This window comes from Hypanus sabinus, chromosome 9 (genome assembly GCF_030144855.1).
Source record: "Hypanus sabinus isolate sHypSab1 chromosome 9, sHypSab1.hap1, whole genome shotgun sequence".
NCBI classification, from domain to species: Eukaryota; Metazoa; Chordata; class Chondrichthyes; order Myliobatiformes; family Dasyatidae; genus Hypanus; species Hypanus sabinus.
This window is the reverse complement of record NC_082714.1, coordinates 96,910,227-96,925,661: the sequence shown is the minus strand read 5'-3', so window position 1 is coordinate 96,925,661 and position 15,435 is coordinate 96,910,227. Positions and strand designations below refer to the sequence as shown.

General features: G+C 42.7%; 1 protein-coding gene across 1 annotated transcript in view; it reads left to right on the top strand.

Annotated features, from left to right (window-relative positions):
• Positions 1–15,435, top strand: part of gabpb2b (GA binding protein transcription factor subunit beta 2b) — a 36,295-nt gene that overhangs the window by 6,730 nt on the left and 14,130 nt on the right. Inside the window, exons 2-5 of the mRNA XM_059980311.1 lie at positions 3,926–4,033; positions 6,593–6,760; positions 11,595–11,789; positions 13,478–13,619. Coding sequence (XP_059836294.1) covers positions 3,926–4,033; positions 6,593–6,760; positions 11,595–11,789; positions 13,478–13,619 — 613 coding nt within the window. The remainder of the gene's footprint in view (positions 1–3,925; positions 4,034–6,592; positions 6,761–11,594; positions 11,790–13,477; positions 13,620–15,435) is intronic.

Below are 15,435 nucleotides of genomic sequence, written 5' to 3'. Positions count from 1 at the left end.
CTGGAATGCACTTGCTGAGAGAATAATCTCAGATAACCACCATCTTCTGTATGAAAAATTTGCTCCTCAGATCTTTAAATATCTTCCCTTTCACCTTAAACCTGTGCCCTCTAGTTCCAGATGCTCCTGCCCAGGGAAAGACTGGCGCATTTCTGTGTTGTATTTTCTTGCAAAATACTAGGGTAATCAGATTTAATTGGTAACAGGATTACTGGGGGTGGGGGAGGGGAAGCGGTGAGGAAAATATCTCACCCAAAAGGAGAGTTGTGGAACATAGTGTCTGAAAGAATGGTGGAAGCAGAAGCTCTTGTTCCATTTAAACGGTATTTCAATGTGTACTTCAAGAGCAGTGCCAAGTGCTGCAAGGTGGGATTTGTAAGTTTGCAGATTATACAAGAATTGGAGTGGGTGGTCAGAGAGCTCTTTTTAACCAACATTATGACTGATAGAAACGTTGACTTAACTTGCTCTGTTACAGTCGCTTGCCCTGATGCATTGAGTGACTGAACAGAATTCATGTGGTGACGATCTTTTATTTCTCACCAGCAAGAGTAAAGACATCTTTCATTCAACAGCATTGACAATTGATTAACTCTTATGATATGAGCAGCAGAGTGGTGTACTGGCTAGTGTAACAGTAGTACAGCGCCAGCTACATGGTTCAATTCCCAGCACTGTCTGTAAGGAGTTTGTACATTCCCCCCGTGTCTTCCCATAATCCAAAGATGTACAAATTAGTAGGTTAATTGGTCACCTGGGTATAATTGTGTGGCACAGGCTTATTAGGCTGGAATGGCCTGTTACCGTGCTGTATTTGTAAATAATTTTTAAAAAATTATTTATGGCATGTGGGCAGCCAGCTAAGCCAGTATTTATTGCCCATCCCTAGTTGTCCTTGAGAAGATGGTGATGAGCTGCCGCCTTGAACCGCTGCAGTCCCTGAGGTGTAGGTACACCACAGTGCTGTTAGAGAGGGAATTCCATGATTTTGACCCAGTGACAACAAAGGAATGGTGATAATGTTTCCAAGTCAGGATGGTGCGTGACTTGGAGGGGGATTTCCAAATGGTGGTGTTCCCAGGTATTTGCTGTTCTCGTGCTTCTAAATGGTAGTGGTCTTGGTTCTGGAATGTGCTGCCTTAGGAACTTTGGTGTGTTGTTGCAGTGCACCTTGTAGATAGTACACACTACTGCAATTATTCGCCAATGGTGGAGGGATTGGATGCTTGTGGAAAGGGTACCAATCAAGTGAGTTGCCTTGTACTGGGTGGTGTCAGGCTTCTTGAGTGTTGATGGAGCTGCACTCATCTAGGCAAGTGGTGAGTATTCCACTACATTCCTGACCTGATCCTTGTAGATGGTGCTCAGGCTTTGGGGAGTCAGGAGATGAGTTACACACCGCAGGATTCCTAGCCCTTGACCTGCTCTGGTTGACAGGGTATTTATATGGCTAGACCATTTCAATTTCCTCTCAATGGTAACCCCCAGGATGCTGATAGTAGGGGATTCAGTGATGGTGATGCCACTGAATGTCAACGGATGATGGTTAGAGCATTTTTTGTTGGAGATGGTCATTGCCTGGCACTTGCATGGCTTGAATGTTACTTGCCACTTGTCAACCCAAGCCTAGAAATTGTTGAGGTCCTCCTGCATTTGGGTCTGAACTGCTTCACTATCTGAGGGGTCACAAATGGTGAAGAACATTGTGCAGTCCATCTGTGAACATCCCCAATTCTGACCTTATGATGGAAGAAGGTCACTGATGAGGCAGCTGAAGATTGTTGGTCCTAGGACACTTCCCTGCAGTAATGTCCTGAGGATGAGATGATTGACCTCCAGCCACCACAACCATCTTCCTTTGTGTCAAGTATGATTTCAACCAGCAGAAGGTTTTCCCCCAAGTCCCATTGACTCCATTTTAGCTCAGGCTCCTTGATGCCATACTTGGTCAAGTGCTGCCTTGATGTCCAGGGCTATCACTCTCACCTCATCTCTGGTATTTAGCTCTTTGTTCCATTTTTGGACCAAGGAGTGATGAGGTCAGGAGCTGAGTGGCCTTGATGGAACCCAAACTGGATATCCGCAAGCAGATTATTGCCGAGTAGGTGCTGCATGACAGCACTGTTGATGTCCCCTTCCATTACTTTGCTGATGATTGAGAGCAATTTTCCACATTTCTGGGTAAGTGTTGGAGCTGTACTGGATCAGCTGGGATAGTGTCGCGGCAAGTTCTGAAGCACAAGTCTTCAGGACTATTGCTGGGATTTTGTGTGGGTCTATAGCCTGCACAGTATCCAGTGTTTTCAACCATTTCTTGATATCGTATGGAGTGAATCTGATTGGCTGCATACTGACATCTGGAATGCTGGGGACTTCTGGAGGAGACCGAGCTAGATCATATACTTGGCACTTCTGACTGAAGATTGTTGCAAAATATCTCAGCCTTATCTTTTGCACAAGGGTGCTGGGCTCCACTATCATTGAGGATGGGGATATTTGTGGAGCCTCCTCATCCAGTGAGTTGATTGATTGTCCACCACGATTCACGGCTGAATATGGCAGGACTACATAACTTAGATCTGATCCATTGGTTATGTGACCACTTATCTCTGTCTGTTACTTGCTGCTTATGGTGCTTGGCATGCAAGTAGTCCTGTTTTGTGGCTTCAACAGGGTGATGCCTAATATTGAAGTATGCCTAGTATTGTTCTAGGCATGCCCTCCTGCCCTCTTCATTGAACCAGGGTTGATCCACGGCCTGGTGGTAATGTTAGAGTGGGGGACATGCCGGGCCTTGAGGTTATAGATTGTAGTTGAGTGCAATTCTGATGCTGCTGATGGTCCACAGAGCTTCATAGATGCCCAGTCTTGGGCTACTAGATCTGTTCAAAGTCGAACCCATTTAGCACAGTGGTAGTGCTACACAACTCAGTGGAGGGTTTCATGGAGATGGGATTTAGTCTCCATAAGTGCTGTGAAGTCGTCACTTCTACCAATGCTGTCTTGGACAGACGCTTCCACGGCAGGCAGGTTGGTGAGAATGAGGTTGAGTGTATTTTTCCCTCTTGTTGGTTCCCTTACTACCTGCAGTAGTCCGAGTCTAGTAGCTGTGTCCAGTACGACTCAACCAGCTCAGTCTGTGGTGGTACTACCAAGCCACTCGGTGATGGACATTGAAGTCCCCCACCCAAAGTACATTCTGTGCCCTTGCCACCGTCAATACCTCCTCCAAGTGTTGCTCAACATAGAGAAGTACTGAAAAACCAGCTGAGGGAGGATGGTTTGTGGAAATCAGCGGAAGGTTTCCTTGCCCATATTTAACCTGGAGCCATAAGACTTCATGGGGTTCGGAGTCAATGTTGAGAGTTGCCAGGGCAATTCCCTCTCTACTCTATACCACTGTGCCACCACCTCTGCTAGTTCTGTCCTGCCAATGAGGCAGTACATGCCCAGGAATGGTGATGGTAAATAAGTTAAATAAACTTGGAATAGATTTTGAGTCAAACCTGGGACCCTCCTGATATACATCAATATGTTCCTCTGCTTTCTTGAATAATAGACATTTGGCCCACTCCATCTATGCCATCCCTTTCTATCCTAACCCCAATGCCTCCGTTAATTTCATATCCCTCTAGGCTTTGCTCATTCAAGTATCTGTCCAAGTGCTTCTGAAACTGATACTGGATGAGCTGATAATTTTGAATATATTTAACCCTGAATATTGCGGCCAAAATGTCCTCAGCATTCAGTTAATATGATTGAAAACACAATGTTATATGATTTACCCTCACTAAAACACATGTCAGCAACCAGAAGACTGCAGTGTTTGAGTTTCAGTTCTTTGGATTTCATATCCTAAGGAAAACGCACCTGTATTTGGATATTGACTGACCTGCTAATATTTATAACCCTTTTATCCATTCAGATGTCCCTGGTGGATTTGGGGAAGAGGTTGTTGGAGGCAGCTCGAAAGGGTCAGGATGATGACGTTCGGACACTGATGGCAAATGGTGCTCCCTTCACCACGGATTGGGTATGTATATTGGATGGGCTAGAGGACACAAATACCAGAGGCATAAGAAATAAACTAGATCGGTTAGGAGTGGCATTGAACATCTGCATACTGTAGTGGCCAAAGGAAGAAAATGGGCAGTCAGCAAACCTCTACCCCACATGTAGGAATGGAGCAAGACGATGGTAAAGAGTTAAAGAGATGGTTTGCTGCTCCTTATCAACACACAGCACTTCATTTCCAATAATCTGCTCAACAGTGCCTGTGTTGGGTTTCTCCAGGGTCACTTTGATCCAGACATTATTTAGTAAGGGTAAAGTTTATGTGGAAAGGGCAGGAGAATGGGACTGAGAGAAAATAAATCAGCCATGATTTATCTATATTATTAACACCTTCATATTTCATCTTTTCTCTCCTTATAACTTTTTAGCTGTCTTCTATTTGTTTTCAAAAGCTCCCCAATCCTCTAACTTCCAACTAATTTTTGCTGTGTTATATGCCCTGTCTTTTGCTTTTATGCCACCTTTGATTTCCTTTGTAAGGCACGGTTGCCTCATCCTCCCTTAAGAGTATTTCTTCATCTTTGGGATGTATCTCACTTGCTTCATCCAACTTTCTCCTAGAAACACCAGCCATTCCTATACTGCTTTCATCCCTACTAGTGTTCCCTTCCAATCAACTTTGGCCAGCTCCTCTCTCATGCCTCTATAATTCCCTTTACTTCACTGTATTACTGATTCATTCAATTTACTTCTGTTTCTCAAACTGCAGGATGAATTCTATCATCGTATGATCACCACTTTCTAAGAGTTCCTTTATCTTAACCGAATCTGGTTCATTACACAACACCTAATCCAAAGTTGCCTTTTCCCAAGTGAGCTCAACCACAAGCTGCTCAAAAAATCCATCTCATAGACATTCTACAATTCCCTCTCTTGGGATCCAGCACCAACCAGATTTTCTCAATCTACTTGCATATTGAAATCCCTTGTGACTAGCGTAACATTGCCCTTATTGCGCCTATTTGATATCTCCCATTTTAATTTGTAGCCCACATCCTGGCTCCCATCGGTCCTTTTACATGCAGGTCCTTCACTCTACCTGAAAGGATTCTACATCTTCCAATCCTCTTTCTAAGGATTTCAATTTTTACCAGTAGAGCCACTCCACCCCTTCTGCCTACCTACTTGTCCTTTTGATACAATGTATGTCTTTGGATGTTAAGCTCCCAACTATGATCTTCTTTCAGCCAGGTCTTGGAGATCCCCACACCAGCATAGTCTCTAACTTTGCTGCAAGATCTTCTACCTTATTCTGTATACAGTGTGCATTCAGATACACCACCTTCTGTCTTGTAGCCATCACCCCTTTTGATTTTAGCCCCATATTAAGCTTTAACTCATCCCCTTAAGTGCAATTTTGCTCAATTATTTGCCAGTCCTTCCTCACAGTCTCACTATGCAGTGCATCTAATTGTATATCAACTGCCATATCACTCTGGTTCCCAACCCCTGCCAGATTAGCTTCAACCCTCCCTTATGGCTCTAGCAAACCTGCCCACAAGGATATTGGTTGCCCTTGGGTCAGGTGTAAACTGTCCTTTTTGCACAGATCACAAATAAGAGAAAATATGCAGATGCTGAAAATCCAAGCAACGCACACAAAACACTGAAGGAACTCAGCAGGCCACACAGAATGCTGGAGAAACTCAACTGGTGCTGCCCAGATTGCTGAGTTCCTCCAACATTTTGTGTGTGTGTTTTTTTTTGTACAGGTCATACCTTCCCCAGAAGAGATCCCAATGATCCAGAAATTTGAAACCTTGTTCCCTGCACCAGTTCCTCAGCCACATATTCATCTGCCAAATCATCCTGGAGTCCCGCTTACAGCCACAGCTTGTATGTGCACCTGACTATAGAGTTCCCCATCAGTAATACTTAAGTAGTCTTTGCACTAGCTTGCTGTACAACAGAGCAGGTCAAGATGCCAATGATCTGGCTGCACCTTATTTCCCTTTGAGAGATGATCCTTCCCAACAGTATCCAAAATGGTATACTTGTTTGAGCGATGAGCAGCCACAGAACAATCCTGCCTGCCTCTCCTAGTGATCACCCATCTTTCTAACTGAACCTTTGGAATGACTGTATCTCTGACACTCCTGCCTGTAACACTTCCTGCCCTTTGTATCCTCCTCAATGAGTCCAGCTGCTGCTCCAACCAATTCGGTCTGAGAGGAGCTGCTGTTGGACACCCTTCCTATGAGTAATCGGGAACACTGGATCTCTCACATCTCACAAAAGGTCATAGAAAGTGTGATAATACACTGTGTACACAGCCTATTGTGGTTAGGGTGATGCATGAAGATGGACAAATGTCGGAATAGTGCAGGGGATAATGGTGATTTTTCAAGAGGAGGCAGGGTGGAAGAAAGGTGAAGGGAGAATGGACCTTTTTAACCCTGAGATTTCTCGTGAGGCAAGGTATTGTCATTGATACTTCCCCGTGACTGCTGTTTAAGATGTGGGTTGCCATGGGTATCTCTGAGGTAGTCACTGATGTATCGTTCTCTTTGCTCCCCAGCTCGGCACCTCTCCTCTTCACCTTGCTGCACAATATGGCCATTACTCCACAGCAGAAGTCCTTCTCAGAGCTGGAGTTAGCCGAGATGCTCGCACCAAAGTTGACAGGACACCACTACACATGGCAGCAGCGGAAGGCCATGCAAGCATTGTAGAACTGCTAATCAGGGTAATCTCAGAAATCACTGAAGCTCAGTGTTTAATTTTAATTTTAAGTAGTAATAAAAGCAGAAGATGCTGGAAACACCGAGGAGAGCAGGTTCTAATGCAGAAAAGCAGAAGTAACATTTTATGTAAAGTACCCACCAGCAGGAACTTAAATATTATTTGTGTTTCTCTTTCCACAAAGGCAGCAGTGTTTTAAACATTTTCTGTGTTTACAGTTTCCCAGCATCTGCTGTGATTGTTGATTTTTCAGTTGCATTGCTCTGCTTGTAATGCTGTTTTTTTGTGTCGAAGATCAATGTGCTCACCCCAGCTGCTGATTTCCAGAACTAAGTTTGTATAACTGTTAGTTCTTTGTCAGATGTGTCCACCTCACTCCCCACTACACCCAGATTTCCCTGCTGCTTTTACAAAGGCTTTGAATTGAATTTCATTGCTGTGCAGCACAGTTTGAAATAGTGGAGAGACAGTGATGAAGGGGATTTTATAAAAAATGAGGTACCAGTGTAAATCAGCAGGTAAATAGGTAGGTTCCATTTTAATTTGAACCATTGAACAGAATCACTTCTCTCTGTTTGAGAACACCTCTCCTGAAAACAGTCAATGGTGAAGGTTAAGAGAATAGATCAACATACACAAAATGCTGGAAGAACTCAGCAGTTCAGGCAGCATCTATGGAAATGAGTAAACAGTCGACAGGACTGGAATGGAAGGGAGAAGATCCCAGAATAAAAAGATGGGGGAGGGGAAGCAAGATGGGTGGGAAAGATAAAGGCCCATAGAAGAAGGAACCTGATGTTCTCTCTTACTTCTCTCTTCAGTTGCACTGCCTAAGTACTTCCCATATGTGTGGAGTGCTTGTGCTCAGTATGTTAACATTACTTCACTCTTCAGTGACACTTCCTGAGTATTTCCTACCTATGTGGAATGTTTGTGCTCAGTACATTCACAGAGAGATGTTCAATGGATTATCTGAAGTTCAGATATACTTAAAATTAAAAATGATAGCAAAGTACATTAAAAAAGTGAGCCTCGGCATTTATGAGTGCTAGAATTGATAAGCAGAGAAGATGTATTGAACCTTGATTAGACTACTGCTACAACACTGCTCTATCAACTATTACAAAAAAAGTGGTACAAAAAGGAAGATTTATTAGAATATTACCACAACTGTTTGGTTACCTCCAGGAAATAATGAGCAAGCTGTACTTTTTTAAACAAAGATTCTTGTAATAGAGATCCTGTGATTCAGATATGATAAAGTCAATGCACTGAAGTTGAGAGTAGAACAAGGGTACGATCATCAATATGTCTAACGGGGAACCTGGAAGAAAGCACGTTATTCAATAATCGTTGAGAAATCTGTGCCCACAGGGAGTAGTTAAGACAAATGCTAGAGGTGTAGATAATGAGATACTGAATGAATAGGAGAAAATGAGGAATGAACTCATAACAAGGCACGGTGAAAAGGGATTCAAGGATTTTATGGATTATAAATGCTGTAATGGATCTGCTGAAAAAAATAACAGCCTGTATGTAGTTAATTCAAAAGTCAGGAAGAGGCAATAAAAAGAGATTCTCTGTTATAGAATAGATTTAATTTTTAGTATCTTTCCTTCCCAGTCACTTTCTGAAATTCTGCATTGTCACACTGAGATTCCTGCTCAAAGACAGTATTATACCTCTTTGAAAGGACTTCATTTTGAGAAAGATCTTTGGATCTAAGAGAAAAATAACAGATTACAATTATGAAGGAGGAAATAGTGGAAGATCTTATGAATGTAAACAGTAAAAGATTAGTGGATTTTTTTCGGTTATCTTGCATTTGAAAATGGAAGCAAGAAGATAATTCTAGTACAAAGATTTATTGTAATCCATTGAGTTTATGACCTTATCTGAGAAAGTTGTGTTTTAGGGTGTGAAGTACACATTTTCTGTGGTTTAAGAAATTATATAATTACAAAGTGTTCATTCCACTTCTGTTCCTCAAGTTTAGAAGAACGTTGTGGGTTGTTGATAGATTTGATAGGATATAGAGAAATGGCATATTTCCACCAAGGAAAAGAACACAACAAACTTAGTGCCAAGTCTTTCAATAGAGATATCCACACAACTGTTAATGGAAATCTGCCAGTCGCTGGCTGAATTACTATTTTCTATAGTAATTACTATAAGGCACTTGTTTGGATTTTCTTGAACATAGAACAGTGTAATAAAGGCCCTTCAGCCCATGATGTTGTGCCAACCTTTTATCCTACTCTCAGATCAGTCTAATCCCAGCCCCCCCCCACATAGCCTCCATTTTTCTTTCTTTCATATGCCCAACAGTCTCTTAAATGCTCCTAACTTGTCTGCATCTACCACCCTTTGACACACTCAGTACTCTACGTAAAAAAAAAAACTGCTTCTGATATTCCCCCACTATACTTTCCTCCAATCTCCTTAAAATTATGCCTCCTTGTTTTAGCCATTTTAACCCTGGGGAAAAGGCATTGGCTATCCACTCTGTCAATGCCTCTTATCATCTATGCTTCTCATCCTCCTCTCCAAAAAGAAAAGTCTTAGCTCATTCAACCTTTTCTTATAGGACATGTTCTCTAATGCAGGCAGCATTCTAATAAATTTCATCTGCGTCTTCTCTAAAATTTCCACATGCTTCCTATAATGGGGTGGCCACAACTGAACACAACCTCCAAGTATGGTCAAACCAGAGTTTTATACAGCTGCAATTTTACCTCCTAGCCCTTTAACTCAATCCCCTAACTAATGAACCACACACCATGTGGTTTCTAACCACCCTTCAACTTGCTCTGCAACTTTGAGTGATCAACTGAGGTGGATCCCTAGAACCCTCTTAGAGGCCTCCCTTTAATCCTGTGTTCTGCCTTAAAATTTGATCTTCCAAAGTAATCATTTCACGTTCCAGATTGAATTCCATCTGCAATTTCTCTGCCCAGCTCTGCATTCTATCAATGTCCTGTTGTGACCTATGATAACCTACTGTACTATCCAACACTCCACCACCCTTAGTCTTCATCTGTAAGCTTAGTAACCCAGCCTTCCAAGTCATTTGTAAAAATCACAGAGAACAGGGGCCTCCCATGGAGTGGGAATATGCAAAGGCTATTGGTAAATTTTCCTCCTCCAAAGTATGGGGTTCCCTCCACCCCTTCCTCAGTAGCATCTCCTCAATTTCCCAGACATCTGCGCTCACCCCATCTCCTGCTGCCTTAACACCAAACATGTCTTTACCTCCACCTTCCCCCAAACAATTCTGCACTTTCCACAGGGATCATTCCCTCCATTATTCCCTTGATTATTCATCCCTCCCTATTAATTTCCCTCCTGGCACTTATCCCTGCAAGTATGGCTATTCACCACCTCCCTTACTTGCATTCAGAGACCTAAACAGTCCTTCACCTGGTAAATCTATCAGGGTCACATACTGTATCTGGTGCTCCTGATGCAGCATCCTCTACATAGGTGAGACCTGACATGGACTGGGGGGACTGCTTCGTCAAGCACCTCAGCTCCATCCACAACTAGCAAGAATTTCTGGTAGCTAAGCATTTTAATCCAAATTAAAATCAGAAATGGCAGTAATACCTGACAGAATCTCTGATAATCCTTACAACGATGCTCCCCGAAGAGTTTTCAGTTTTCATTCCTATTACTGTCATTTAGTAACCACTTTCTTCCAGCATGGCCCTCTTTAGGCAGTACTGGGAAAGTTCGTCAAGTTACTACCTCTGTACCAGAGACTTGAGTTCAAACCTGATTCTGAGTGCTGTCTGTGTGGTGTTGGCATGTTCTCTCTGTGGCTCCATGTGCCTTTCTTATCACGTCCCCAAGTCTTGCAGTTGACCACTGGGCCATGTAAATTGCTCCTAGTCTGTAGATTCGAGGAGAGGCTGATGAGAATGAGATGAAACAAGATTCATGAGCCACAGTAGCGGTGTGATTAGCATCATGCTATCCAGTGTCAGAGTTCAGGGTTCAATTCCAGCTGTCTCTGTAAGTAAGTTGTTACATTCCTTCCTGTGTGTACGTGGGTTTCCTCTGGGTATTCTAGTTTCCTCCCACAGTCCAAAGACAGGTAGGTTAATTGGTCATTGTAAATTGTCCTGTTATTGGGCTAGGGTTAAATCAGTGGGTTGTGTGGCTTAAAGGGCTGGAGGGCCTGTTCCACACAGTAATAAAATAAAATAAATAAAAATAATTCCAATCCCTGTTCCCAATCCAACACATCAGTCTGTGGCTACTCTCAGGTTGGAGAGAACAGCACCTCGTATTTTGTGTGGGTAGCCTCCAATCTGATGGCATGAACATTGATTTCTCTAACTTCCTGTAATTTTTCCTCCTACTTACTAGCTTCCCTCTTATCTCTTCTCTTCTCAGCTGCCTAAAACCACCTCCTTCCTTTTCCTCTATGGTCCACTCTCCTTTCCTATAAAACTCCTTTCTCTTCAGCCTTTTCCACCCTTCACCTCCCAGTTTTTAACTTCACCCTCTCGCCCATCTACCTGGTCTCAGCTATCACTTCTAGCTTGTCCCCCTTCCCCTGCCCCACCTTCTTATTTCGGCTTCTTCCCCCTTCCTTTCCACTCCTGATGAAGTGTCTCAGCCCAAAATGTTGACTGTTTTATTCCTTTCCATAGATGCTGCTTGACCTGAGTTCCTCCAGCATCTTCTGTGTGTAACTCTGGTTAATTGATCTACTTATTTAATCCAGCTTAAAGGGTAGAAAAGGCCCATTGCTACTCCTGTGTTGTAAATTTAATCCTTTGTGGAATTGTTTGTATGTGCAACTAGTCTTGCGCTGTCCTTCTCCAACACAGAACAACGCAGATATAAATGCTAAAGACATGTTGAAGATGACAGCTCTACACTGGGCAGTAGAGCACAACCATCGCGAGGTGGTGGACATTTTACTGAAATACGGAGCAGATGTTCATGCTCTGAGCAAGTTTGATAAAAATGCCTTTGACATCGCCCTTGACAAGCACAATCCTGATCTGGTGGCAATGTTGCAGGTATGTGGAGATAAGTTTCACTGCACTGTAGATTTGTTCTCGTGCTTAGTAATGTTTCAATTTACTCAAGTTCAGAAGTTGCACCATTCTGACTAATAAATGGGTGAAAGTGGAGAGTATTTTGGTTGTTCCAAAGTTCTGTTAGATTCAAGAAAATCAAAAATGAATCAAGACATGCATTATTGCTCTTCTTGGGTGCTGCTGGACTGTATTTTGAAAACAACCTCAGTTTGGTGGCATTGCAATACAGCTAACTGGTGTGTTAATGTTTGCAGCCTAGCTCACAATCTCCCCTTCCCTATTGTTGAGCAATGGTCAGGATCACTATGATATTGCATCCTAGCTATCTTAGTGGTATGCATGCCTGGGTAGTATGATATGGAGGACTTAGTAGCTCAGCCACATGTGAATGGCAGGAGCTGGACTTGGTTGTCAGAGGCTATTTGAGATGCACACCATTGGGAGCATTTAATACGTAGTGGAAGCTTATTCCCCAGTACCACCCCACTGGCTATGACGAACTTGGAGCAGTTATCTTTGGTAAGCCTGGTAATCACTGCACGTTTTCAAAGAAGGAAGAAAAACATGAAACAATTTTCTAACAATAAGGCAAATCAGAATTTCAACAATGCTAACATTGTTTCGACAGTCGAGAAAAGCAGAACAGGCTAGGGTTCATAAGAGAAGGCTGATGGCTGCTCTGATAGGAATCTTCAAAATTACAGGGAGACCTAGAGAAGTCGTTTTTACTGAGTCAGAAGGCATGACTTTAAGTTCGGCATTGATAAGTCCACAAGGGAATTCAGGAAAAACCTCCATCTCTAGAGATTGGGAGGAGAACTATATCCCATCGAGATTGGTTGGGGCTGTGTTAAGGGGAGGCTAAATAAACAGGAGGGAAAATAGAGTCAGAACCAGCATCTGTCATGAAATGCATTACTTTGTAGCAGTAGTACAGAGCAATACGTAATAGAATAAAACTAAATTACAATAAGAAAAACTATATATCTAATAAAGTAGTGCATACCAGATGGTTAGAGTGCTCGCCATAGGATATCTGTAGAAATTTGTGAGAGTCTTTGGTGACGTACAAGTCTCCTCAAACTAATGAAATACAGCCACTGTTGTGCCTTCATTGTAACTGCATCAATATGTTGGGCCCAGGGTAGAGCCTCAGAGATGTTGACAGTCGGGAACTTGAAACCACTTTGCATTGCTGATCCCTCAATGAGGAATCACAGATCTGCTGGTGAAAATAGAGGAGACTGCTCACTTGGAGAATAAATACTGACGTTTATGTTTCAATCCAAATTTTCTTTTGCTGTTGTCATGGAGGTGAAGGATATTGGTTCTGGGATCGAATACTCCACATTGCTCACTCTGCATGTTTCAGCATCTCTAATCTAATTTTGCAGAATTCCTTTCATGCACCAAAGGGTCATATTCATAAATCTTGACTCTCTGAAATGCTTCAGCCCTCATATTGTAATGAATCACAGTGACACTCCCACAGTTGGTTCTCCCTTTCTGTGTAAGGTTGCTTGCAGGGCACTGTGGACTCCATTCACATAACCTGTTTTTGCTGATCCAATACTTGAATTTGTAGCATGAAGGCCTCTCTGAAGGTACTCAGCAAGTGAACACACTGCCATTGAATATTGTAATTGTTCACCTTGTTTCCTTTGAAGGAAGCCATGCAGAATCAGGTTAACACAAATCCAGAGAGGACAAACTCGGTTGCCGTCGCAACCCCTCAGTTCATCATCGCACCAGCGGGGGTAATGAATCTGACTGGGTTAGTTTCTTCAGCACCTACCAAAACAACCTCAGGTCTGTATAGAACTTTTGTGCTTTCTGCTTGAAGGGCTTATTTAAGAAAGTTATGGGTCCCAATTTTCCTGATGGGGCAGTGTGGGATTCCAGTGCTTTCCAGTGAGTGGGTTGTTTTTGTAAGGACAATTGCATCTTTGGTGGCTTGGTCTGTATAATAACAATGTTTTCAGCCCAGGGCATGCCGAGGTTGTTGATCTTAGCGTTGGCAGAGGGAATGTTCCCTGTGAATTGGTGAAATTTTTGAAGTTCCAGTTGGAGGCTAACCCACAGACTCGCTATGTCAATCACCCATCCCTTTCTCATTGAATCAAACTCCACTCTGTACATTTATTTCAAGAATGCATCTTAATTTTCCAAAAAAAAATGATAATGCATTGAAGACCTTGCATGACTTTTTACCAAAGCTGTCCACCTATTCACATGTTCTACCATTTTTATCCCATTTAAATTGCTGTTCTCCCTAACACCATAGCAATTATCTTCCTTGGAATATCATATTCCAATGTCTCCTGCTTACTGCCTATGCCATCCTGAGCCACCTGCCAGGCTAGTCATCACATGGGAGCCCAAGCATGGGAGGATGAATGCTGGGCGCCTTCCCAAGACTATGGTCAACACGCTCCTAGAAGATAGCGGCGTGGCTAATGGAGATAAACTGAACGCTGGTGAGGGAGAGGGAGGAGTGGAGAGTCCATCATCATACCCGACACCAGCCCCCTGGCCCCCCTAGGCCTGAGTCGACGTAGTAGTAATGCCTACTTAAAATTTCATGATTATTATCACTCTGAGATGCCATAAATTTCCCTCAAACTGTTCTGCTACCTTCCATGCGTCAATTGCCTGGATGTTGGCCATGTTCACATAGCAGTTAGCATGACGTATTACAGCTCGGTGTCAGAGTTCAGAGTTCAATTCCAAAATCGTCTGCAAGGAATTTTTTCATTCTCTCTGTGGGATGCGTGGGTTTCCTCTGGGTGGTCTGGTTTCCTTCCACAGTCCAAAGATGCACTGATAGGTTAATTGGCCGTTGTAAATTTTCCCTTGATTAGGCTGGGGTTAAATTGGGAGTTGCTGGGCAGCATGGCTCAAGGGGCCTATTCCATGCTGTATTTCAATAACTAGGTGATGATGAACATTCTTCCCCATCCCTGACAGGCACCTGTAACTGCAAATTCATAACTGCTGAATCATTGCCTTTCCATTTGTCTGGAACTTCTGGCTTCAAGCTTAAGTATAAACAAATGTGAAACAATTCCTTCCACTGCAATGTTTTCACTCTGGCAATTGCTAATTTATTTGTATATACATTAGACTCTTTGTGCTCATTTAGATGAAATTCACTGAATTTGTTTTCCATCAGTGTAGTTCTAGCTAATGTCATTCAGCTTCCTGTGATAGGTATATATTCTAAACCGTGTGCACAGATTGCAGTTGGTCAGTGAGCCCATTACTGTAATTGGTAATGGGAGAGCTTTCCACAGACTGCTGCAATAACTTATCAAGAGTCGTATACAGTAAAAGGAGGAAGAAATAAATTTTTTTAAATGGAGGCAAATGCTTAGTTCTACAAATACTTAATGTGGCAATAAATGAATGTAACACTTTATTTAAAAGGACTTGCATCAGAAGCAGTTATTGAATTCCAATTGATGCTGATGGTTGTTGAATAAGTCATTTTCCCTGAGTTAGGAAAAGGAAAACCAAACTCATGGCTGATGTGATCCATGTGGATTGATGGACAAGTTCTATTGTCAGTATTCTACTTGACAAAATTGAGGCCAGTTGTGTAAGATGTGCAAGCAAGTGATTTGAC